Genomic DNA, 24,617 nt, shown 5'->3' on the forward strand with positions numbered 1-24,617 from the left:
TGTGTCGAGTGCTCGCCGGGGCCCTGTGTCCCAGCCCTGCTCACAGGCCTGGACCGCGGCGCCGCGGTGTCCCCATCGGTCCGGCCTCGGAGGGGCTCTTCAAGCAGGTGCTTTGTTCCGGCTCTTCGGAAGGTTTGCGTTTCCGCATGGCGTTTAGGGTCCACGTTTCAGTTTATGGGAAAGGCCAGTTGGTATTTTTATTGGGATTGCACAGAATCCAAACATCAGTTTGGGGAGAGTTGACATCATTGCGACACTGAGTTTTCCATTCTATGAACACAGAGTATCTCTCCATTTGTTTACATTTTTAAAAATTTTCTCTTGGTAATATTTTGCAGTTTTCAGTGTAGGTATCTTCCATATCTTAACAGATTTATAACTGTTTCCTGTTTGGACACAATGTTAAATAATGTTTTAATTTCCAATCCTGAGTTAGTATGTCAGTAGACACACAATTCTTTTCTTCTTAAGTTCATTTATTTATTTTTCCAGAGGGAGGGGCAGAGACAGAGAACCCTAAGCAGGCTCCAGGCTGTCAGCACAGAGCCTGATGTGGGGCTTGAAGTCCCAGACCATGAAATCTTGACCTGAGTCAAAACCAAGAGGCGGATGCTCAACCAGTTGAGCCCCCCAGGTGCCCCTGTAAATTCATTTTCATATATTGATCTTGTATACTACAAAACTGTAAACTCTAATCCTAGTTGTTTTGGAGATTTTATCAGATTTTCTGCAGAGATGAGCCTGTTGCCTCTTTCCCTCCAGTCTGAGTGCACTCGGTTTCTGATTCTTGCAGCACTGCCCTGGCCACACTGGTGGCCAGACGTGGAGAGAGTGGAGGTTTTGCTTCGTCCGGTCTTCCTTCAGTGAGTGTGATGCTAGACGGTGATTTTTCTTAAGTCAGGTTTCCCTTCCATTCCTAATTGGCTGAGAATTCTTTTCAGGAATGTTGGATTTTGCCAGATACACTTTGTATGCATCTGTGAGGTAATCATATGGCTTTTTTCGTCTATTAATGTGAACTACATTGCTTAATTTTGATTGCTTTAATACTCCAACCTTTCATTACAGAGATTAACCTCACTTGCCATGATTTATTACCTTTCTTATGTATTGTGGGATTCAGTTTGGCAATATTTGGTAAGAAGTTTTGATCTGTGTTCACAAGGGTATTGGCGTATAACCTTCTTGCTTTGTGATGTCTGTTCATTGGAGAGCAGAGAACTTCTGGTTCGGAGGTTGGATTGGAGTGTGTTCTCTCTGGTGTTTTGCAAGAGGTTATCCTGTGGGATTGGTTTATGTTTTTCTTAAATATTCGATAGGATTCTCCCAGGGCACCGTCGGGCCGTGTGTTCTCTTTACCCACGCAGGTCCGGGTCTGCTCTGGTGACCGTCCTGTCAGGGGCTGCCATGGCGGTGTGTGTGCTTACGGGTGTTTCTCGTCGTGTGAGCAGTCTCGCTTACCAATGTGAGCTTTGCCTAGTGTTCCCTTCTGATCCTTTCAATGTGAGGAGAGCCGCCTGTAAAGCCAGTCTTCCATTCCTGACCTCGGCACTGTGCTCCTGGGAGGGGGCGGCGTGGGGCGCCGATTGTGCTCATGGTGTGTCGCGACTGGAATCGAAATAATACGGTTTCACAGACGTGACACCAACACCAAAAAATGACAGAAAGGAGTGTGGGTAAACACCAGCGAGGGCTAGTTCAGGCCTGTCCCGTACGTGCACTGTGCCCCTACACCAGCCTCCTGGTGTGGACGGCGGGCGTGTCGTCACTGGAAAAGGCTGGCACCTTCTCATGAGTTCAAATCAAAAAGTTGGAATAGGACAGAAAATTCTATTACTAAAGAACTAATTATTATGCTAAATTTTTATTATAGCTCTTAAACGACTTTTTGAATTCCCCTGTTCCTTCATTCTAAGAAATGTAACATGCAGGACGGGTTTAAAACCTTCTGACGTCACGGTGATCCACGTACGCAGGTGTCTGCAGCGCGTTCTGTAAATGTAATGTAGCGCCCGCACTGGCACGCTGCACGGGATCGTAACAGGACACAAACGGTTTGCTTTAATATTTGTGTTTTACTGTTCATTTTTCTTCTCTTTATAGCTTTACCCTTAGTCCAAGTGGATGAGAAGGGAGAAAAAGTACGGCCAAATCAGAACCGCTGCATCGTGATCCTGCGCGAAATCTCCGAGTCCACCCCTGTGGAAGTAAGTCCTTGCTCCTTCGAAGTGCGCGCGCACGTTTTTACCTTGGTTTTGTGTTTTGTGTACTTCTGTGTTTTGGGGGGGGGGGTGTATTTTAAAGAACATGCACAGTTGATGCTTTTTTGGCAGGACCTACAGGAGATAGTGTCTCAGGACGCCACTGTCGCTACACAACCCAGGAGAGTTTATGGTAACTCAGGATTTAGAAATTAAAAGTGACATGGGTGTAAATATTCATTTAAAAATAAGAAACCCACAAGTTAAGATAAAGAAGCTATTTTCACGGTAAATTTTTCAGAACGAGGAGCTCCCCGAGAGGGGAGCTCAGAAGAGTTGAGGGAACGTGCTTAGCGAACTCCTGGACCGGCTGGCCTGCCCGCGTCGGGCGCGATGCCGGCCCTCGGAGGCGCAGGCCCGTCCCTCCGCGGAAACGGGGCCGGCAGAGTAGAACTTGGGAAGTACCAAGCTAGGCAGTAATTTTAAGACCCCACAGGATTTGGTAGTGGGAGAGCCCTGGAGGGTGACCTGCTGTCACTGCTCGGGGGGAAGCGTGTTCCTCGTGCAGATGCTCCCGTGGGCCAGCTGGCTGCTGCGCAGACTCTTCCAGACCCAGAAAGTTTGCTCCGTCAGTCCTGGGTCTTCTTTGAGTCAGGCCCGGGCTGGTCGTGCTGCGGACATTCTCAGTCCCTTCTCCGGAGAGGAGATGGATGAATGTTCGCACGGGCTTAGGAAGGACAGTTCCCAGCAGAGCCTGACAGACCTCTGATAGATAAAAATGACACCTTGAGTATGGCACTGTTCTAGCAAGGTTTATTTTCCGTTCATCTGAGGCTTGGTTTTACTAGTTCTGTATGACAATACGTGAAGAAAAAGAAATTAGGAATGAATTTTTGGTCCTCGTTTTAAGGTTCCAAATATGAAGGATCCTCCTGTTTCTTCCTAACAGTGTGGAAGCCTGTATTAACTCACAGTATTTAGAACTTAGGTCCTGTAAGGTGTTTGCAAAGACTGTAACCAAGAAGAATTTTCTACTTGTTGCCGCAGACACCGATCTTGGTATATTTACTTTATTCCAAACAGCACACCCTTCGTCTGTTGTAAAACTTGAACCATAGAAGTTCTCAGAGAGAGGGCTCAGAGGGAACTGTGATGAATTAACTGTTGAACGAGGAAGGAAGGGGGATGATGGACGAGGTCACGCAAAGCTGAGGGAGGGGACAGGAAGCCGCCGAGCACGCAGCGGAGGGCCCCTCTGAGGCCGGGGTGGCCCCGGCAGCGGGCAGAGTCTTCGGAAAGCAGCCAGTGCGAGTCGGTGCTCAGAACAGTTTTTAATTGTAGACGGCCCTGTTTCCCCAGCAGTATTTGGCGCTGGAATCGACTTTGGTGTGAACGTGGGCGCTGCAGCCCTGGCGTGTCGCTGTGGGCGCGGCGCATCGTCTTTATACTGACGGAGCCCGTCTGCGTCCTCATGGCGGGCGGGCACTTCCTGAGAGCCGCCTGCGCTGGGCACGCTGGGCGCGCTGGGCACGTGCGTTCCACGCCCCCATCTCTGCTTCCGAGCGCCCGGCCGGCACCCTTACCGCAGAAGTGATCAGCCGTGTGATTGGGTTGAGATCTACCCCTTGTGGCTGGTCTTCTTTGTCTGAACTGATCTCGTCTCCTTGCCTCCCTTTGCTTTGGGTCAACGTGGTTTTTATCTCCCTTTTTGGCTTATTCAGTGAAACTCTTTTTTTGTTTGTTTGTTTAGTGGCAGCTTTTAAGGTTTGTAGTCAATACCTAAGTGCCTCAGCGTCTGCCTTTACTTAACATAATCCTGCTTGGTCACCTTTCGGAGACCGGCCCCACTTCCCACAGCCGGCCGTGCTCAGGAATCCTGCGTAGTCCTAAACCACGCCGTGCTTTGTTGTGGTGCTTGCTTTAAACGAGTCAGTTTTCTTCTAAAGAGTTTAAAAATAAGACAGATGTGTTTCATATTTATCCAACAGTTACCATTTACAGTGCTTTTCATTCCGTGTCTAGATCTAGATTCCCTTCTGGCCTCCTTTCTGTCTGGGTATTGCTTTATTTCCTGTGGTGCATGTCTGCTGGTAGTGAGTTTTTTCAGCTTTTATGTGTTTGAGAAAATCTTTATTTTACTGTCATCTATGAAAGTTGTTTTCTCTGGGTGTGGAATCCAGGATTGACAGGATTGTTTATCCTTCCTGCGTTTTGAAAACGTTCTTCTGGGCCCTGATGTGTGTCATTTCTGAGGCTGGGTCTTGATTTTTGTCTCCACTCCTCTGCATGGAGTGACCATCCTTTTTCTCACTGCCTTGGAGATTTTAGACGATTTAATTATGATAAGCCTAGGTGTAGCTTGTAAGTTTTTTGTACGTGAAGTGTCCTGAGCTATTATTTCTTCACATAGCTTTTCTCTTCTCCCTTTCCCCCCCAAAATTATTACTAACCATTAATCCTACTTAGCATATTTTTCTTTCCAGAAGTTCATTTTGGATCTTTCTTTCTTCTGTGTCTTTATTTAACATGCTCAGTTTTTACTTTTGGGAATATAGAATACATATTCCTAAGAACTATTTTAATATCCTTGCCTTTTAATTCTGTTATCTGTGTCAGTTTGGGGTCTAATTTGATGGAATTTTCTCACTTATGTTGTATTTTTTCATTTCTTTGTGTGCCTGGTGAGCGTTTGGACTTTGCATTATTGGGGGCTGGGGGTTGTGTTCTTCCCCTGCGACTGTTTTCGAGCTTCGTTTGAGGTTTGCGGCGTGTTGTCAGGTGGGAGCCGGGCTGCCTTCGCTCCGGGCTGACTCTTGCCCACGCTGCGGCCGGGCCCTTCTGCGCGCACGGCCTGGTGCCCCGGGAGTCAGAGTGTTTCCCACTCTGCCTTGTGGGGGAGACACTCCGCCCCTCCCCGTCCCAGCAAGCTTTGCCGCTGTTCCCTCTGGTCCTTTCAGGGGACTGCTGATGCATGCCGAGCCCCGGGAGACCCCCCGAGCGCCCTAGACTCGTGGGGCCGGCTCAGTGCTCACCTCCTGGCACTGGGTGGTGGGGCCCCCAAGGGGACTCCAGACCCAAACTCAGCACTCACGGGCTCACCTGCCCTGCACACTTTGTATATTTTAACAAAATATACTTTGTATGTTTTGTCTTTTGTTTTGGGGAGCATAAACCCAGCCCATCTTAGCTGGAACCGGAAGTTCAGCTACTGTTTACATTTCTGAGATTACCGCCCTCCTTCCCCAGCTGTGTAGTTGCCAGCTCTGTGGTGCAGCACAGCAGCATCTGCACGTTAATTTACCTTAAAGGGACCTTGGTACGAAGAAAAGCTATCGGTACCTTGTGGACTGCCTTTCTGGGGCGGTGGGGCCCTGATGCTGGAAGCCACCTCAGCACCTCTGCTCTTCTGGAAGAGGTTTACCAGCCATCAGTGTGTTGGACTCTGTCTAAGAATCTGTCGTTCAGTGTCTGCATCGTTTCTGTTGGGTAAGGACAGATGTGGCGTAGTCAAGAATTAATTTCTGTCTCTCTGTTTCCTGTAGGAAGTAGAAGCACTATTTAAAGGAGACAATTTACCGAAATTTATAAACTGTGAATTTGCCTATAATGACAATTGGTTTATTACATTTGAGACAGAAGCTGACGCCCAGCAGGTGAGTTCTTTCTCCCCGGTGAAGCCCAGCGTTCCCAGCACTCACCGGCTTGCCCTCAGTTGTCCATCGGGGGACTGGCCGTGGGTGTTGGCATTACTGCTGTGTTGTGGCGCTAAGTTTGATTATAAAGTGCAGGGGAAACCAAGTTGTAGAAACGGAAATAGGTGTGTTTGTGTAGATAGTTTTCGTAGCGATATGTGAAGCACACGACAGTATCTCGTAAGGATGGGTAAGACAAGCAGCCCGTGAAAAGGAGTTCTTTTCTTTTATCTGGGCGGAGAAAAGTTGTAATGTTTGGAAAGTGTTTTGGGAAATTTGAACGGAACCCCAGCTCTCAGCAGACATCACTGTGTGCCGTCAGACTGTCGAAACGGCCTGCGGAGCTGCAAGGAGACGCCGGGAGTGAGTCGGTCTCCCTGCCCTTGAAGGGGGCGTCTTACCTGGGGAGATGTTACCTGTGCTTCAGGGGGTCGCCGGCACAGGTGGCCCGTGAGCAGCGTGGCGGTTAGGGACGCTGACCCTGTGTGGCGGGCAGTCCATGTAAAACGACCAGTTCCCGAAATCTGAACTGTTGCTAGTCTGCTGCTGATCTGCCCGAAGCCTCACGGATAACGTAAACAGCTAACACCTGTTCTGTCTTTTGTATTATATACTGAGTTCTTCGAATGAAATGAGCTGGAGAAAATACTGCTAAGCCAGTCAGAAGTAGGAGAAAACATAGTATTGTCCTGTAGTTCTCGAAAGAAGGCTGCACGTGAGCGGCCCTTTGCAGTTCAAGGGTCAGCTGTGTTAAGTGTTAAGTGACACGAATGCCATCAAGTTTGGAAGAGAGAGACTTGGGAAGGGTGGGTGTTAATGGGCTGGCAGGGGGAGGGCCGAGGAGGAGCCTGTGAGCCTGGCAGGCGCGGGCCCGGGAGGGCGCACGCAGCGGCCCAGGTCAGGTCAGGCGTGCGCTTGGGGGAGAGTCAGGAGCCTGACGAGTGCCGTCTGGTTTCTTCTCCTGAGCTGTGTAACTCCGTTTTCAGTTTGGGGTTGTGACTGGGGACTTGGTTCCATTGTTACCTGCAGGTCAGGACCCACAGCCTGTGGTTTGCGGGGTGCGGGGTGCTACAGTATTTGTGAATCTGACAGAATTGTGGTCCCGGGTTGACCCTGAGACTTTTTGCTGGAGATTCCCTCACTCTTAGAGGTTCTTTTAAGGAGCCAGTGACCCCAGTAGGTTAATTAGGAATCACTGTTGGAGGGCCTGCTCGTTGGATTTTAACTGCACCATTCCTTAGTGAGGCAGTGAGCTGCAGTACGTCCCCGAGTAACACAGTGGTGTTTTGGACGATTTCGCCCTCAGGCTTACAAGTATCTTCGCGAGGAGCTCAAGACTTTTCAAGGAAAACCAATTAAGGTAAACGAGAGCATCCCTTACACTTTGTTCATCTGTGGGCCTTCTGCGGTCTGCTGACAGACACTCCCGTGTCCCCACAGGCGCGGATAAAAGCGAAGGCGATAGCCATAAACACATTTTTGCCAAAGAACGGATTCAGACCTCTGGACATGAGCCTTTACGCGCAGCAGCGCCACACGGCCTCCTTCTACTTACCTCCGGTCTACAGCCCGCAGCAGCAGTTCCCCCTGTACAGCCTGATCGCCCCCCAGGCGTGGGCCGCCGCGCACAGCTATCTCGACCCGCCCCTGGTGAGTCCGTGGGGGTGCCCGGGGGAGCAGACCCTCGGTCTTGGAGCGGACCTTTAATCGGGAGACCAGTGTGCAGCCGTGTGCACTGAAAAATCCGTCGAAGGCTCCAATCTTGACCCTCGGCACGGTCCACCTGCCTTCCTGTGTAGCAGCACCTTCCTGAGTCATGCCGTCCCCAGGGGAACACAGGACGTGGTCTGAGCCCGGGGAGACACAGTTACCGAGACAGAGCTGTTTTAACCGGCTTCTCGTGGTGGAGGACCAGCGGGTCTACAGCCGTATTCCTGACCCCAGCCCCACACTCGACCGGCGGGTGCAGTGGGTCCAGGCGGCTTGCCCCCGCTGTGCTGCCAGGGCGCTTGGGGAGTCTGGCTGTGGACCGAGCCTCGGAAATCTGTGTGGTGCTGGGGGGGGGTGGGGGGAGCTGCGGGAGAGGCCTGGAGCCAGGCCCCACCGTGTGGGCACGTCATGCGGGGCTCTCATTAGAGACACATTAGCGACTCGGGTGGGGGTGGGTGTCCATGCCGGTCGCGCAGATGCACATGAGTGTCCCTGAGAGCATGCGGCCTGGGAAAGCAGGCAGGCAGGTGGGAACTGGAGAGACGGGGCCGACAGGATACCGGGAAGCTTACAGTGGGGGCTCACCCAGCAGGGGCTCACCGGGTGAGCTACCCGGGAGCTCCCCGGGAAGCGGAAGGAGGTGCTGCAGGAGAGCCCGCGGCCGTGCGGGGGCGCTGGGCAGCGGGCCTGCTGGGTGCCTCTGAGCTGAAGCGGAGGCCGAGCCGTGCGGCGTCTGCAGTGTGTCCTGAGGCTGCGCACGCGGCGCCTGTGGCGTGTGGGGCCAGAGGAGTTGGGACAGGTCGTCAGGGGCCCCACCAGGGCCCCGAGGTCTGCAGACTCTTCAGCCGAGGTCTCCCTCTCTGTCTCTGTCTCTCTCTCTCTCTCTCTCTCTCATCCTAATAATGCCCTGCTGCTTTCAAATACTCGCTGCATTCTGTAGGAGGCACAAGTGGCCATGTGGCCGCAGAGCACGAGAGAACCGTAACGGGAAGTGGGGTCCTCGACCCCTGCCGTTACGGTGTGTCCCCAGGGGAGGGCAGCCGGTGCACTGGGCTCCCTGCTTCCTCTGGAGTAATGTTGCTGTTCTGACGGCTCTCATCGTTGCCCTACCTGTCTGGCACTCGGGGGCGGGTGGCCGTTTCCGACGGTTCCTTTGACCCTGGGCTGGGAATGAGGCCTTTGGCTTGCTTGAAAGCTTGCTGTGTCATTTGGAGCAGATGTGAAGAGACAGTGCCTGTGAATCCTCAGCAAGTAATGTGAGATGATGGGTTTAGGGACTCGTTTACTTATTATTTTTTTAAATATTTATTTTCGAGACAGAGAGCATTAGTGGGGGGGTGGGGAGGCAGAGAGAAGGAGGGAGACAGAATCCGAGGCAGCTCCAGGCTCTGAGCTGTCAGCACAGAGCCCGGCGTGGGGCTCGAACCCATCAACTGTGAGATCAGATGCTTAACTTGCTGAGCCATCCAGGCACCACAGCTGGTCTTACTTGATTTGCAATCTGGTTCCTGTGTGATTGATAGTTTTAAATAGTCTGGTCTGGCAGCTGTTCTCAGATTGCATGTTGCGGATTCTCACAAAGTTCTAAGTGTATCTTTCACCCCCAGAGTTTCCCCTCTGTTGGCTTTTCTTTCTCTCCTCTCCTCTTCTTTTCTTTTCTCTCTCTTTTTTTCTTGTCCGCAAACAACTTGATCTGGTCCTGAGCTGTATGTATCCTCTGCTTTCTGTCACGCCTTATGCTTCGCTCCAGCCTCCACAGGTGTAAGTTGGCTGGTTGGCGGGCTGTTGGGGGGAGTCACGTTAGTTGGCCCAGAAGGAGGCCTTAGCCCCAGCCCGGCTCGGGAAATATTGGACATTAGCAATAATCTAACACCATGTTCTTCTCATCTGAGGAACGTTTTAAGTAGTAACTGGAACAGCTTGCCTGGCAAGTTGAGAAAGTTGGTGTCCCAACAACCACGAGGTGCACTGGTGGCCAGCGTAAAGACGGTTTGTGGCTTGCTGATTTGTTTGTTTTTAATGCATCTAGGTAACTCCGTTTCCGAATACTGGATTTATAAATGGGTTTACGTCTCCAACCTTCAAACCTGCAGCGTCTCCTCTGACTTCGCTCAGACAGTACCCTCCAAGAAGCAGGCAAGTTCCACGGGGTGGAGGGCAGTGGCTCCCGGGGTCTGTGGTAAGAGGCCCACCACGCCGTGCTCTTGAGGAGCGGACAGAGCAAGCAGTGTCCAAGGGGCCCCCTTGCCCTGTGCTCCAGTGACGCGTGCCGCACGGAGAAGCTCTTTCTGACCAGCTCTTGTGACCCATTTGACCAGAGGAGATAAAACCGCCCGAGGCCTAGGTTGCACTCTGAGATCAGACCCTGAAACGCGTGCTGGAGGCCTTCACAAAGCCAGGTTCTCTGCGGCTCCGCAGACCATTGATACTTTGTAGGTTGGCTTCGGCAGACATAGCACATGTTAACTATTTCCTAAATAACACGTGTGCTGCTTTTTTCTAAGTAGAAAGTACCTTCTAACCGAGGCGTCTCATGCATTAGCTCATTTAGAACACCAGGATCGCTTTAACACTGAGCGCGTGCAAACCTTTTATTTCCAGGAATCCTAGCAAATCTCATCTACGCCATGCCATTCCCAGTGCAGAGAGAGGACCTGGGCTGTTAGAAAGCCCTTCGATATTTAACTTCACTGCAGACCGGCTAATTAACGGTGTTCGGAGCCCACAGACACGGCAGACAGGTCCGCCTAGAACACGGATACAGAACCCTCCCGCCTACGCCAAGAGGGAGGTTGGGTCTGGTCGTGTGGAGCCGAGCAGCGCGGAGTCTCCCCCTGGTTTAGGGAGAGGGAGGTGAGTCCACGAGAGCGGCTGTCAGATGGCCACGGCCTGTCCCGGGAGGCTGCGAGCGCTGTCCCCGTGACCTCTGCGTCAGAGGCCTTACACAGTTACTCAGAACGTCACTCGACAGACTTGACAGGTTTCTTCTGCTTTGGGTAGGATTGTGGAGAGAGCCGCAGATGGACAGGAACCATGTTAGGTCACAGTCGTTGGGGGGCATCTGGAGCATGCGCACACCAGTGTCCACACTGTGGGTCCGGGCCCCCCAACCCCATGCGCGCAAGAGGCTGAGCGCCCCAGCGTGGCTCCATTTCCATGATAGTGAGTTGTGCACCAGGCAGACCAGGCTGTAAATTCCCTTTGTACTAAACGTATTCATTCATCAAAGTACCCCGCCCTGCGTGCTGTCGGCGGGCGCACGCACTGGCGCCCGGGCCCCCAGCCTGCGGGCCTTCCCGCGCCCCCGACGCCGGGCTGCACCCAGCCACCTCGCTTTTCCCCGAGGCGACGTGCGTGCTGTCCCGTCCTGCCTCCTGCCCCTTCCTCCTCCGTCCGGAGGGAGGTTCAAGGAGGCGGAGGGGAGCGCTTCCGTGCAGTGTTTCTCTCAGCTGTGCGTGCGGCTGTCCGGAGGGAAATCCCTTCTGACACGTCCCCTGTGCGTGTTCCACCCGCCTAAGCGTTTCTTCAACCTGCTTGGAAAACGTGAGCGCAGACGTTGCTCAGTGTTGCCCTCCAGCAGGGTGTCTGCACGTACAGGCTCAGGCAGCGTGGGCCCCTCTCTGTCTGCGGTGCTCCGCACTCAGTGCGGCTGGGGTGGGGGGTGGGGGCCGAGGCACAGTGTCTTGCACTGGTGGCCCGTCAGTTGGCACCGTCTGGCCTGGGTGGGGCCGTAGGACAGAGTGGCCGGCGGCAGCCCCCCACCTTACATCCCTGGGACATTTGCTGTGAAGCGGGCTGGGGCGGGCTGGGGCGGGCGGGGGAGCATGGGAGAGATGAGGGACGCCAAGGACACGCGGAGGCCGCGGCCGGCCATGGGGCTGGGGGCTGGCGGAGGCCAGAGGCTTGCACCGGGGCCTGCAGAGCTGAAGCCGGACCCGAGGGAGGCCGCGCCTGCCGCCGGGTGCCGGGCACGTGCACAGCCCGCTCACCGCCCCCCGGCCTCCTTCCAGCCTCTTGGGAAAAGCTCCCCGGAAAGCGTCCTGATGTTGGAAGGACAGGGCCACCTGGCGCCTGGGATCCGAGGGGCCCCTGGCTGACCCACGCGGGCCGCCTCGGCCACCTGTGGTAGGACTTCGCAGGGCAGCAGGACCCGCCCTTGCTTTTGCTGCATGAAGGGCTGCACGCTCCAGACTGCGGCCACTCCTGGCACGTCCTGGTCCTCGCCTCTCCTGTTGCTGCAGGCAGGCTGTCGGCCCCTGGGTGTCTGCAGCTGGAGGGCGAGCCGGAGTGGCCGTGTCCCCTGCCGGTGCCCCCACACCAGCAACCCTCTTTCTCGTAGGTTGTTTGTTTTTAGTTTTTATTTGTTTTTGAGAGAGGGAGACAGAGCACGAGCAGGAGAGGGGCAGAGAGAGAGGGAGACACAGAATCCGAAACAGGCTCCAGGCTCCCAGCTGTCAGCACAGAGCCTGACTCGTGGCTCGAACTCATGAACAGTGAGATCACAACCTGAGCCGAAGTTGGATGCTTCACTGACTGAGCCACCCAGGCGCCCCTCTTTCTCTTAGTTTTGTTTCGTTTTCCTTTACTTTGTCTGTTGGACAAAGGTAAGGAAGGAGCAGTGTGCGGGGCCCCGGCAGCCCCCTGGTTCCACATGTTCTCCTGCCTGTGTGGTCGTGACCCCCAGTTGGGTTTAGGTGTGGAGAGCGGCCGCCAGGCTGAGTCCCGGGCCCAGGAAGCAGGTGCGGTGCTGGTGGAAAGTCGGCCGTGACCGTGAAGAGCCCCTCCGGCTCCACGCTGCTCTCGCCCCATGCCGCACTCACCTGTGGGGCCCGAGCTGTGTCCCCTGAGGTAGGACTGTCCTCTGAGGACATCCTGGCCTTGCCTGGGTGGCCTGGGCACCATCTCTGGAGACATGCCCGTGGGGCTGACACAGTGATTGGAGGCCCGCCAGCCACCTCCAGGACAAAAAAGCGCAGTGGTGTCAGCTGGCAAGGGCCCACTGGTAGGGGCACGAGGGCCAGGCTTGGTGGCAGGGCGCAGCATGACCACGGCACCCCTGGGGCCCTGGCACAAGAGACAGATGCACCCCTTCTCTCCCGGCTGTTGGGGTCTTGTCTACAGTGCTGCGAGCATTGCAGATGTGTGCGTGCTGTCTCTTCCACAGGCCTCCCAGCGGCCCCTCGTCACCATACGTTGAGAGTCCCTCTCTACCAGGCTCGAATCCAGCCAGACCCCGAGCCCTCCTGCTTTAGAGCTACCTTCAGCCATTTCTGCCTCCAGACGCGGGACGCAGCAAATATGTTGCTTGAAGTTCTGAGTCGGGGAAGATTATCCTGAACCCTGATTTTGGGGAGCACTCTTGGTTGTGGTGTGGGGTGGAGGCTGTCCGCACACTACACAGCTGTCCCTGGTCCTGTTCTGGAACTGACACCCACCCCCAGCCCCGCCAGTCACTGTTCTCAGGGACTCCCTGCAAGGAGGCCTCAGCAGTGGACCGAGAGCTGTTGCTGGTGTTTGTGCTTCTCCCTAGGGCTTAGCGCCCTGTTCCTGGTGGGCAGCTCGAGCCCATGATCCCTTGCTGTCCCGGGTAGTTTCCACTGGGAGTCCGTTGAGAGCAGGAGCCGTTTCTGGAGTACTTTCCAAAGGGGAGGGCATGGCTTTGCCCCAGAGTCCTAGAAGTTTGCACTGCTGCTTCTCCCGGAGGGTCTGCCAGAGGCCTCCGTGTCCTTGCTTGGCACAGAAGCGGAGGGCTCTGAGCCTGGCCTCATTAGTGAGGCCGTCCTGGGCAAGACTGCGGGTGGGCTCTGTGTGGAGGAAAGAAATGGGTCAAGAGCATTGCTTTGAGCTCCTTCCCCACGTACACCCACAAGCGTGTTCAGTTGAAATGACAAAGGGACGAGTAAAGACAGAATTCTAGGAGAGTTACTTTGTGAACCCTTAGGCCACGCGAGCCCATCCATAGCAGGAGAGTGCGCTGTGGCCTCTGGCGCTCGCCCACAGAAACCCGGAGTCCCGGGCGCGCGGCTGGCCGCCGGGGATGGCAGTGCCTGGGGTTGGGAGCCGACCAGCGGTGGCCGGAGGGGCTGACACGGGGGGTCGGTGGGTCGTGTTGGGACTGAGAGGGAGAGAGTGAGGGGTCTTTCCATTTTGATGATTAATCTGACACATTTCGTTACCAGTGTTTAACAGTTCACCTGTACGGCTCATCGTCAGATTTTTATAGATCTTGTCATTTCAACTGAATGAACATTCAGGTATTTCTACCATAACAACAATTCTAAATGACAACTAGGAAAATTTTACCAGTGAACTTTTTTTTTTCCTTTAATGTGTCTAGGTATCACTTGTAGTTTTTTACTATGAAATTATTATTTTGTTTGCACTTCTTAAAGTTGGGATTAAAAACATTTTTTTAATGTTTATTTTTGAGAGAGACAGCGTGAGTGGGGGAGGGTAGAGATGTGTGCATGCTGTCTCTTCCACAGGCCTCCCGAGGGGGAGAGACAGAGAGAGGGGGAGACACAGAATCCAAAGCAGGCTCCAGGCTCTGAGCTGTCTGCACAGAGCCCTGCGTGGGGCTTGAACTGACGAACTGTGAGGTCATGACCTGAGCCAAAGTTGGCCGCTTAACTGACTGAGCCACCCAGGTGCCCCTAAGTTGGGGTTTTATAATCAAAAGTCATCTGTAGAAGAAGGAATAAAGGAATACAAAGGAATAAAGACTAAGTCTGCACATGCCTGTGCCCAGTGACAAATCTTCCTAGTGGGAAAAAATTCAATGTTTTGCTTTCCTCTTTTCTAGGAAGAATTCCTTTGGTTACCGGAAGAAGCGAGAGGAGAAGCTGACAGTGAGTACATCTCGTCCGTGACACTTTTGCAAGACTCTTAAGCCTAATTCATATTAAATGGGAGATTTAACCGCATGAATGAAGGTTAAGATGTGCTGAGCTTTGCAGAAGAGGTTTTCTCCTAATCTGCGTGCGTCAGGTGGTAGCTGACATTGTCGCAGCCTGGAGAGGAGACGTTGGAGGTGATTGTAAAATACTGGTCAACAAAGAGTCTCTGGAGCGTCCCCGCACGGACCCTGCGTGTGCTGTGCAGTAGGCACAGCCAGGAACACGGTGTGTGTGCACACACGGCAGTCTGCACACACGTCCGAACGAGTTCTCTGTGTCTGGGTAACTGGACAGTGTGTTAAATGAATTGAATTTAATAGTTCTAACAAGCAGAATACTTTTCATGTGTAGGAATTAGTGCATCAGTAATTTTCATTCTGAACATTGAACTTTGTGTCCCTTATGTAGAGAGCATTGCTGCCTTCTGCTCTAACCATCGGTCAGAACACCCACAAGGGTGGGCCTGAGTGAGGGCCGAGCCCCTGGGTGTGGCCACGCCTGCTTGGGCTGATCACATAGCTTCTCCTGTAGGTAATGCTTCTCCCAGGCTTTGGCGTGGGGTTGGATCCATACCTCTCCACGTGAAGTATTCCACCTTAGCACCTGTGGACACGTGGATGGGGGGACGATGTCTACACTGACACTTGGAGGACTGGAAAAACCTTGACTAAATTCTTGGTCCACTCCCCCTGAGCCAGTGAGTATATGCTCTCCCATCAGAAAAGATACATTTTCTTTCTGTGTCTAGAACTTAGAAACTACAGATTTGTAGTTAATAAAACACCCGTAATTCTGCTTTGTTGGTCAGTTTAGTTTTTGGTGAGCTCTTTGGTGGGGCAGTTTACGTTGGCTGGTTGCAGTTGGAATTAATGAATTCCTCTAACGTTTGGACTAACAAGACTAGTATCAGTGTGTGTGTCTTCAGATACTAGTTCCCTGAATTGAATTGTTCTCAGTCGGTTACTAAATTGCCTTCCGAGGTGACATTGATGCTCGTTGCCAGCTCTGTTACCATTGTGTGCCTGACTCACGTGCTCATACCCAGGAGCCACTGCGAAGGCCAGGCCTACAATGCAGGTGCATTTAGTAAGGGGAGTGCCCCCGCGGCTGCCTTGGGACGTTCTGGTGACTTCAGGAACTTAGAGACTGTGATCGCGCACATGCACTCAGCCCGACCAGGCTGTGGGAGCAGGGCCTCGTCACCCTGTGTCAAGCCATACAGACCCTAAAAACGGTGTGAAACGCTGCATTCGAGACGAGGCCTCCCCCACAGGCACGCCATGTTGTCACTCCTGCTTCGAGGCAGCGCTGCCTACATGTGTATTCCTGCGAAATCCAGATTAGTAAACTGTTTGTGAAATCTGAATCCCTGGAAATGCGGTCTTCTGAAAACCTGGGTTCATGTCAGAAAAATGCAAATGTTTAAAATCAAGCCTCTGAGACCTGCTTTGAGGTCACAGGCCTGTGCATAACTTAGAGCTTTGGTGAGTTACAGAGAGCACGGGGCAGCCGAGTGGTTGGTAAGTGAAGGCTGGGTTCTGAGGGTGAGTCACCCAAACGCACCTGAACTGTAGGCAAGAGATAGTGGGTTTCTTGTTTCTTCTTTTTCAGGTTCTAGCGCATTTCACTTACTTCCGAGATCAGACGAGATCGGGCGCATTCAGGGTGGTATGGCCGTAGGCTAGCGCATTTCACTTACTTACATATTTAAAGTTTTATCAGGAGTTACAGTGTGTTCTGTTTGTTTGAGGCTCACGGTACAGCGATTCAGCACCTCCGTGCGTAAGCCACCGGCGGCAGGACAGGAGCCCCCTTCAGGCTCCGTCCCTTTTCTCCATTCCCTCTGAGGACCAACACTTGTTCTTTGTAGTTAAGAGTCTGTTTCTTGGTTTGCTTCTCTCTTTTTTCCCCTTTGGTTGTTCCTTAAATTCCACATATGAGTGAAATCCTCCTACCGTTTCACTTAGCATTACATTCTCTAGCTCCATCCATTTTGTTGCAAACGGCGAGATTTCCTTTCTTTTTTATAGCCGAGTAAAACTCCATTAGATGCATATGTCACCTCTTTATCCCTTCATCTGTCACTGGACGCTGGGCTCGTTCCATAGTTTGGCTATTGTAGATAATAAGCACCGGGGTGCATTATGCCCCTTCTAATTAGGACTTTTGTATTCTTTGGCTAAATACCCAGTAGTGCAATTGCTGTGTCATAGGGTAGTTCTGTTTTAACTTCCTGAGGACCCCATACCGTCCTCCGGAGCGGCTGCACCGTTTGCAGTGGTTCCCCTTTGTCCTCATCCCCGCCACATCTGCTGTTTCATGTGTGGTAACTTTTAGCCAGTCTGACGGGTGTGACGTGGGGTCTCCTTGTGGTTTTGATTTGCATTTCCCTGATGATCCGTGATGCTGAGCCTCGTTTTGCATGTCTGTTGGCCGTCTGGATGTCTTCTCTGGAGAAATGTCTGTTCATGTCTTTTATAAGTTCTTTATATATTTTAGATACTAAGTCATTGGCTATGTCATTTTTAGGTAGCTTCTCCCATTCCGAAGGTTGTCTTTTAGTTTTGTAGATGGTTTCTTTCACTGTGCAGAAGCTTTTAATCTTAGGTTCCAGTAGTTTGTTTTTGCTTTTATTTCCCTTGCCTCAGGAGATGTATCTGGTAAGATGCTGTGGCCAGTATCAAAGAGGTCACTGTCTGTGTCCTTGTCTAGAATTTTGATGGTTTCAGATGTCACATTTAGGTCTTGAATCCATTTGTAATTTACTTTTGTGTGTGGTGTAAGAACGTGGACCAGTGTCAGTCTTTGGCATGTGGCTGTCCCGTTTACCCAAGACCATTTGTTGAAGAGACTGGTTTTTCCCATTGGCTGTTCTTCCCTGCTCTGTGGCCGATGGGCTGACCGCCTGGCGGTGGGAATATTTCTGGGCTTCCTACTCTGTTCTGTTGACCTCTGTGCCTGCGCCGGTGCCACACTGCCCTGGTCACTGCGGCTTCGTGACGTCACTCCTCGTCCAGGACTGTGATGCCTTTTCAAGATGGCTGTGGCCACGCAGGGTCTTCCGTGGTTCCACACAGATCTCAGGCTTTGCTCTCGTTCGGGGAAGAATGCTGGTGTTACTTTGATACAGGATTAAGCAAGTGTGCAGATTGCTTTGTGTAGTGTGGACATTTTAACAGTATTTGTTCTTCGGATCCATGAGCATGGAATGTCTTTCCATTGCTTTGTGTCATTTTTAGTTTCTTTCACCAGTGTTTTATACTGTTTAGAGTATAGGTTTTTCAGCTCTTTGGTTAGGTTTATTCCTAAGTTTCTTATTGTTTTTGGTACAATTGTGGGGTGTTTTTATTTAAAAAACATTTTTTAATGTTTTTATTTATTTTTGAGAGAGAGAGAGCGCGCGTGTGCACGCGCAAGTGGGGGAGGGGCAGAGAGAGAGAGGGAGACACAGAATCGGAAGCAGGCTCCAGGCTCTGAACTGTCAGCAAAGAGCCTGGTGCAGGGTTCGAACTCTTGAACCATGAGATCATGACCTGACCCGAAGTTGGACACTTAACCCTGTAAGCCACCCAGGTACCCTATTTTAATGTTTATTTTGAGAGGGAGTGTGTGCAGGCAAGCAGGGGAGGGGCAGACAGAGAGAGAGAGAATCCGAAGTAGGCTGCATACTCAGTGCAGAGCCCAGTGTGGGGCTCAGTCTCGCAAACTGTGAGATCATGACCTGAGCTAAAACCAAGAGTTGGACACTTAACTGACTGATCCACCCAGGCACCCCAAGTTTTTTTTTTCTTTCTTTCTTTTAGAGAGAGAGAAAGCATGTATCTGCGATCTGAGAAGGGACAGACAAGGGAGATAGAAAATCTTAGCAGGCTCCATGCTCAGCATGGGGCCCAACTCGGGGTTCAGTGTCCTGACCTGGAGGTCATGACCTGAGCAAAAATCAAAAGTCAGACACTCAGCCGGCTGGGTGAGGCATCCAGACGCCCTGACGTGTCAGTTTTCATCATATCTTTTATTGTTTGTATTATCTCTGTGATGTTGGTTGATGTTTCTCCTCTCTCATTTGTAATTTTATTTATTTAGGCCCTTTCTCTTTTCTTTTTGCTAATTCTGGGGGGGTTACCCATTTTGTTAAGTTTTTCAGAGAACCAGCTCCTGGTTTCATTGATCTGTTACTGGTTTGTTCTTTTTTTTTTTTTTTCTTTAAGCTTCTGTTTCATTTATTTCTGCTCTGATCTTTTATTATTTTTCTCCTCCTGCTGGCTTGAGGCTTTGTATGGTCTATTCTAGCTATTTTAGGTGTCAGGTTCGATGTTTATTAGAGATTTTGCTAGCCTCTTGAGGTAGCCCTGTATTGCTATATACTTCACTGTTTGAACAACTTTTGCTGCATCCCAAAGGTTTTGGACCGTTGTGTTTTCATTTTCATTTATTTCTGTGTGTGTGTATATGTGTGTGATTTCTTCTTTGATTTCCTGGTAAACTCATTCATTCTTTAGTAGTATGTTTGTTTGTTTTTAAATTTTTTTTCTTATGTTTTATTTATTTTTGAGAGAGAGACAGCATGAGCAGAGGAGGGGCAGAGAGGGAGGAGACACAGAATCCGAAGCAGGCTCCAGGCTCTGCGCTAGCTGTCAGCACAGAGCCCAGTGCCGGGCTCGAGCCCACGAACCGCGAGATCATGACCTGAGCCCAAGCCGGACGCTCAACCGACTGAGCCGCCCAGGCGCCCCTGTAGTATGTTTTTAACCTCCATGTATTTGAGGGCTTTTCAGTCTTTTTCTTTTTCTTTTCTTAAATGTTTGTTTATTTTGGAGAGAGACAGCTGTCAGCACAGATCCCGACGTAGGGCTTAAACCCACACACCCCAAGATCGTGACCTGAGCCAAAGTTGGACACCGAACCGACTGAACCACCAGCTCCCCTCCCAATTATTCTTCTTGGGGTTGACTGCTAGTTTCATAGTGTTGTGATCTGAAAATACGCATGTTACGATTTCAGTGTTTTTGTATTTGCGGAGTCCTGATTTGTGACTGAGTATGTAATGTATTTTGGAGAATGTCCCATGTGTACTTGAAAAAAAATGTGTATTCTGCTGCTTTAGGATGGAATGTTGTAAATGCGTCTGTTAAGTCCATTTAGTGGTAGGTCATTTAAGGCCACTCTTTCCTTGTTGGTTTTCTGCTTAGGTGCTCTGTCCATTGCTGTAAGTCAGGCATCAAAGTCTCCTGTTATGCCTGTATTATTATTCATGAGTCCCTTTTTGTTTGTTATTTATTGATTTATATATTTGGGTCCTCTGACATTGAGTACCTAAATATTTACAGCTGTTAGCTCTTCTTGTTGGCTCGTGTATTATGATAGAGTGCCGCTCTTCGTCTCTGGTTACAGTCTTATGTTTAAGATCTAGTTTGTCTGATAGAAGTGTGGCTCCTCTGGCTTCCTTTTGATGGGCGGGCAGGAGCGCTGGCTCTCAGGCTCCTCCCTTTCGCTCAGCAGGGGTCTTTTCAGTCAGAAATGAGTCTCCTGCAGGCAGCATATAGATTGTTTTTTTAATCCAGTCTGACAGCCTAGGTCTTTTGACTGGAGTGTTTAGTCTATTTATATTCAAAGTAATTCTTAATAGATATGTATTTCGTGCTGTTTTATTACTTTTTGTCTTTGTTGCTTTTGGTCTTTCCACTCAAAGAGTCCCCTGTACTGTTTCTTGCGGGGCTGGTTTAGTGGTCATGAACTCCTTTTGATTTTGTTTGTCTGGGAAGCTCTGTATCTCTCCTTGCCGGTCGAGAATGCTTGGCTGCGGGCTGTTCTCATTCGGAGTATATCCATCCTGGCCCGCCAGGTTTCTGTTGAGGTATCTCCAACTTGCTTCTGTGTTTGCCCTTGTGAGTTCAGAACTTCTTTTGTCTGGCTGCCTTTAAGACTTTTTCCTTCAGCTCTTTATCTTGCAAATGTAACTGCAATATGTCTTGGTGTTGGCCTGCTTTTGTGGATTTTGGGGGGAGTTCTGTGTGCCTCCTGGCCCTGGATGTCCGTTTCCTTCCCCAGGTTAGGGAAGTTCTCAGCTATTCCTTCCTCAAGTACGTTTTCAGGCCCCTTTTCTCTCTCTTCAGGGACTCCTAGGAAACGAATGTTTCTGTTTGAAGGAGTTGCTGAGTCACCTGTGTCTATTTTGTGTTGCATAATTCTTCTTTACCTCTGTTGTTCATTGTCATCTTTTTCCCTTATTTAGTCTTCTAGGTCACTGATTGGTTCCTTTGTTTCTTCCAGCCTTGTGCTCATTGCATCAAGCCTGTTTCTTAGTTCAGTTTTTATATTCTTCATCTTTGATTCTTTTTTTTTTTTAACTTCTATCTCTGCGGTAAGGGTCTCTCTCCCTGATACCTTCTTTTCTCAAACCCAGTGAGTATCCTTATGATTGTTGCTTAAAATTCTTCATCAGGTATGTTCCTTGTATCTGCTTTGCTTAGATCTCTGACCACGCTCCTATCTTGTTTTGTTGTTTGGGATGAATTCCTGGGAGAAATGGTAGGGTTTCTGTCAGTGTTGGGTCCCTCTTCACTCTCTAGCTTGCTGTCTCTCACTTTCCGGCAGACTTTGTCGAGGTTCTGCCTCTGCAGGAAGTAATCTTCCTGTCGGTGTAAGTTGCAGGGCCCTTTGCAGCTACGCGAGTCCGTCAGAGTGGCCCCCGTGCCCCCGAAGATGCCCCCTCCCGCCTGAGCGCCGCCCCGCCCCCCGCCCTCTTCAGCCGGGGCACTGGACGCCACCGAACGGCTTCTAGCTTGTCACAGCAAGTTGCTTTGATAATTTTTGAGTAAAAATACATCATTGCCTTTCTCCTGGGATCTTGGGCTTATAAATTATATTATCCTGAGTTTAATTTCTTGAAGTCAAAGAATCTGATGAAAATCTGTCATCAAATACCATGTTTTTACATAGTAAATCAGTTTTCAGATAACTGAAGCCCCTTTCCCCCTCGGTAAATCGTTTTGCAATAGAAACCTGTGTAAATTCTTACGTAAGTTTCATTGAGTTCAAAGTGACTTTTTTTGGTTTATTTCTTTCACTGTCTTCTTTATATGTTAGAGGAGAGGCTCTCCTGTAAGAACACAGACCTTGTCTGGAAAGGAGTCAGGGCAGGCTGTAAACTCAGGCTGTTGTGATGTTCGGCCCGTGGGGTCCAGGGGTTCCCCAGGGCTCCTTGCTCGTCTGTCTCCGTCTCTGTGCCGTCCTCAGCGGCACGCTCGTGTCCACCTGGTCCGTGTCGGCCGACCGAGCACCCAGCACTGGACACTCAGAATGTCAGATGAGTGGCTCCGTACAGCCAGGGACAGCCCCGGGAGGGCCGGGCTTCCCGCTCGCTCCGCGGCTCGCTGCTGCCGAACACGTGGTTGATCGGCCGGCGCGGTGCGGCGGTTGCTGGGCAACCTCTCCGCGCTCAGGCAGAGGCGGAAGTGGGAAGGCAAGAGAACGGATCCTTTGCCGGACTCTTCTGCTGTGTGCGCGCGGCTCTTGCGGTCTACACTTCTGCAGCCTGACCGTGTTGTTCTCTTTCAGAGGAGCCAAACGCAGTCTCCAACGCCCCCGAGGCCCCCGTCCCCAAGCTTCGAGTTAGGACTGTCCAACTTCCCTCCGCTGCCTGGGGCCGCAGGCCACCTGAAGACTGAGGACCTGTTTGAAAACAGGCTGTCTAGCTTCTTAATAGGATCATCAAAAGAAAGGGTAAGACCCGTGCTGCCGATGTTTGCTTAGTGCTGAGTGCGGGTCCGGCGCCTCCGGCTCTTCGCAGGGCGGCTGTGGGCACGCGGCAGAGGCCCCGAGAGGGGAGGGGGCCGCGGGGCCAGGCGCATTCGGAGTCCTTGGCTGGGACTAGACCCTCTCGGCCAGTCCCCTCACTGGAAGCCTGGGCGTGTGCCACACAGACCCTCTCTCTCATGCAGACTCAGACTGCACTGTTACTGTGGTTATTCGGGACCTGCCTTTATTTACAAGGCCACAAAATCAAACAGCAACCTGAAGCATAGCAGAAGTGACGTAACTTCTGGTAACCGGCCTCCCTCAGGAGAAACCTGGAAGGAGGGACTTTACTGTAACTCGGTGGCTGTGGCCGGCTCCGCGGTCTGCCACCCGACGGTCCTCACCCTTCTGTCCTGATGACGGGCCCCAGAATCGGGGGCTACTGAGGTCGGAGGCTTCGGCTGCATCGCTCCTCGTGGGGCCCGCGATCGTCAGGGAGGCCTGGAGGGTCTGTGCTGCGGCACCGACTGAGCGCTCTACCGGGTCGAGGCGGGAGCGGTGGCCAGGCCTCCACGGTCACGTTCGTCCCCTCGGAGCTCTCTCCTGGCTCTCCACCAGTCTCCTTATGTCTTTTTCTGGCAGAAACCCACGCACCTGCAGCCCCCAGACGGAAGGCCTCTGGATCGGGGCGGGCACCGCCTTGCCGCGGCGTCCAGGCTGTGGACACTTGCAGAGCCCCCAGCTGCCAGGCCCCGGGCTCAGGGCGGGGTTTATGGGGCCCTGCGTTCTGTCCTTGTCCGGTTGCTGTGTGGCTACTGCTCCTATTTTTTTTCCAAATGTTTGTTTATATTTATTTTTATTTGTCTGCTTTTTAAAATATTTATCTTATTTTTGTGAAAGAGAGACATTGTAGGCAAGGGGCAGAGAGATAGACATGGGATCTGATGTGGGCTCTGCACTGACAGCAGTGAGCCCAACCGTGAGATCATGGCCTCAAAGGTCAGACACTCAACCGATTGAGCCACCAGGCGCCCCTATTTGTTTATTTTGAGAGGGGGCAAGGCGGGGCAGAGAGAGAGTTTTTGTTTTTTTAATGTTTAATTTTGAGAGAGAGAGAGAGGGAGGGAGGGAGACACAGAATCCGAAGCAGGCTCCATACTCTGAGCTGTCAGCACAGAGCCTGATGCGGGGCTCGAACTCCTCAACCGTGAGATCTGACCAGAGCCAAAGTGGGACCCTTAGCCCTGAGCCGTCCAGGTGCCTGTAGAGAAAATCTTTAGCAGGCTCCGTGCTGTCAGCCCAGAGCCCAACATGGGGCTCAGTCCCATGAACCATGAGATATGACCGGAGCCGAAATGAAGAGTTGGATGTGTAACTGATTGAGCCACCCAGGCACCCCTGTATAATTTATTTTTTGAAGACAGAATGGCTACGTGTAAGAAGGCTCAGCCAGATCGCACACCCAGGTGAGGCCCCGCAGCACGGCTGTCTGTCCCCTGGTGCCTGTGTGAGAGCAAGTGGGGGCCCCAGGCGGGGCTGCTCCCACGTGTGCTCCCCCACACGCGCTCAGTTCAGTCTGCTTCTGAGTCTTTCATCTGCTAGGAAAGTGGACTCATAAGAAAACGTATTTGCGCTTACTCTCACTTCCAACATGTTACATGTTAATCAGACAGCGAGAGAGAGAGAGAGAGACTGCATTTGTGAGGTGTCGCTGTGCGGGGGCCCCTGGCTGGAGGGAGGGCCCCTGCGTCACTCACACCTGTGCCCCGTGATGGCGCACGAATTGACGTGGTTGTTCCGCGCCTTGGTGGGAATCCGCGCACCTGCTTCCCGGGGATGGTTTGTGCCCCCCCACCGCCCACCGCGAGGCCCCCGACCTCCTGTCTGCGCGGAAGCGTGGGTCTTCCTGGTTTTGGTTGCAAGAATGAGCCGTGCAGGAATCGGGCTGGGAACACGAGTGTCCGTCGTGTGCCGGCCGCGCTGGGCTCCCGCCCGTCTGGGGCAGGCGCCGATTTAGTCCCTGGAGAGAAGGAGCTGTGGAGTAGAGTGCAGCCCGAGGGCGCGCTCGTCACAGGGTCACGGAGGGAAGAGGAGTCTGTGGGCGGAGGGCGGGGCTCCGCTGCCTTGGCTGCTGCCTGGAGGCGGCCTTCAGCTCGGGAAGGCAGGGAAGCCCCTGGCCCTCAGCAGATCTGGTCCTGGCACGGTTAAGGTCACTGTGGGAGAGCTGGGAGGCCGCCCCTCCACCCGACTGAAACTCCTCCCCGGTTCTCAGGGCCTGACTGCGGACGCCAGCACGAGCACGCTCCCCGCGGTGAGCCCCCGAGAGCCCTCAGCCCCCGCGGCGTGCACGCGGTCCGCGGCCCCCGGGCGCTCCCCCTCCC

At 52.2% G+C, this 24,617-nt stretch overlaps 1 protein-coding gene across 1 annotated transcript in view; it reads left to right on the forward strand.

Moving 5' to 3' along the window:
• LARP4B (La ribonucleoprotein domain family member 4B) overlaps window positions 1-24,617 on the forward strand; it is a 59,503-nt gene that overhangs the window by 31,812 nt on the left and 3,074 nt on the right. The window contains exons 7-15 of the mRNA XM_029955947.1: window positions 2,104-2,207; window positions 5,744-5,854; window positions 7,200-7,253; window positions 7,334-7,543; window positions 9,633-9,739; window positions 10,205-10,456; window positions 14,406-14,451; window positions 22,057-22,221; window positions 24,509-24,617. The exon at window positions 24,509-24,617 is cut by the window's right edge and continues 3 nt beyond it. Coding sequence (XP_029811807.1) covers window positions 2,104-2,207; window positions 5,744-5,854; window positions 7,200-7,253; window positions 7,334-7,543; window positions 9,633-9,739; window positions 10,205-10,456; window positions 14,406-14,451; window positions 22,057-22,221; window positions 24,509-24,617 — 1,158 coding nt within the window. The remainder of the gene's footprint in view (window positions 1-2,103; window positions 2,208-5,743; window positions 5,855-7,199; window positions 7,254-7,333; window positions 7,544-9,632; window positions 9,740-10,204; window positions 10,457-14,405; window positions 14,452-22,056; window positions 22,222-24,508) is intronic.

This window comes from Suricata suricatta, chromosome 10 (assembly GCF_006229205.1).
Source record: "Suricata suricatta isolate VVHF042 chromosome 10, meerkat_22Aug2017_6uvM2_HiC, whole genome shotgun sequence".
Classification (NCBI taxonomy): domain Eukaryota; kingdom Metazoa; phylum Chordata; class Mammalia; order Carnivora; family Herpestidae; genus Suricata; species Suricata suricatta.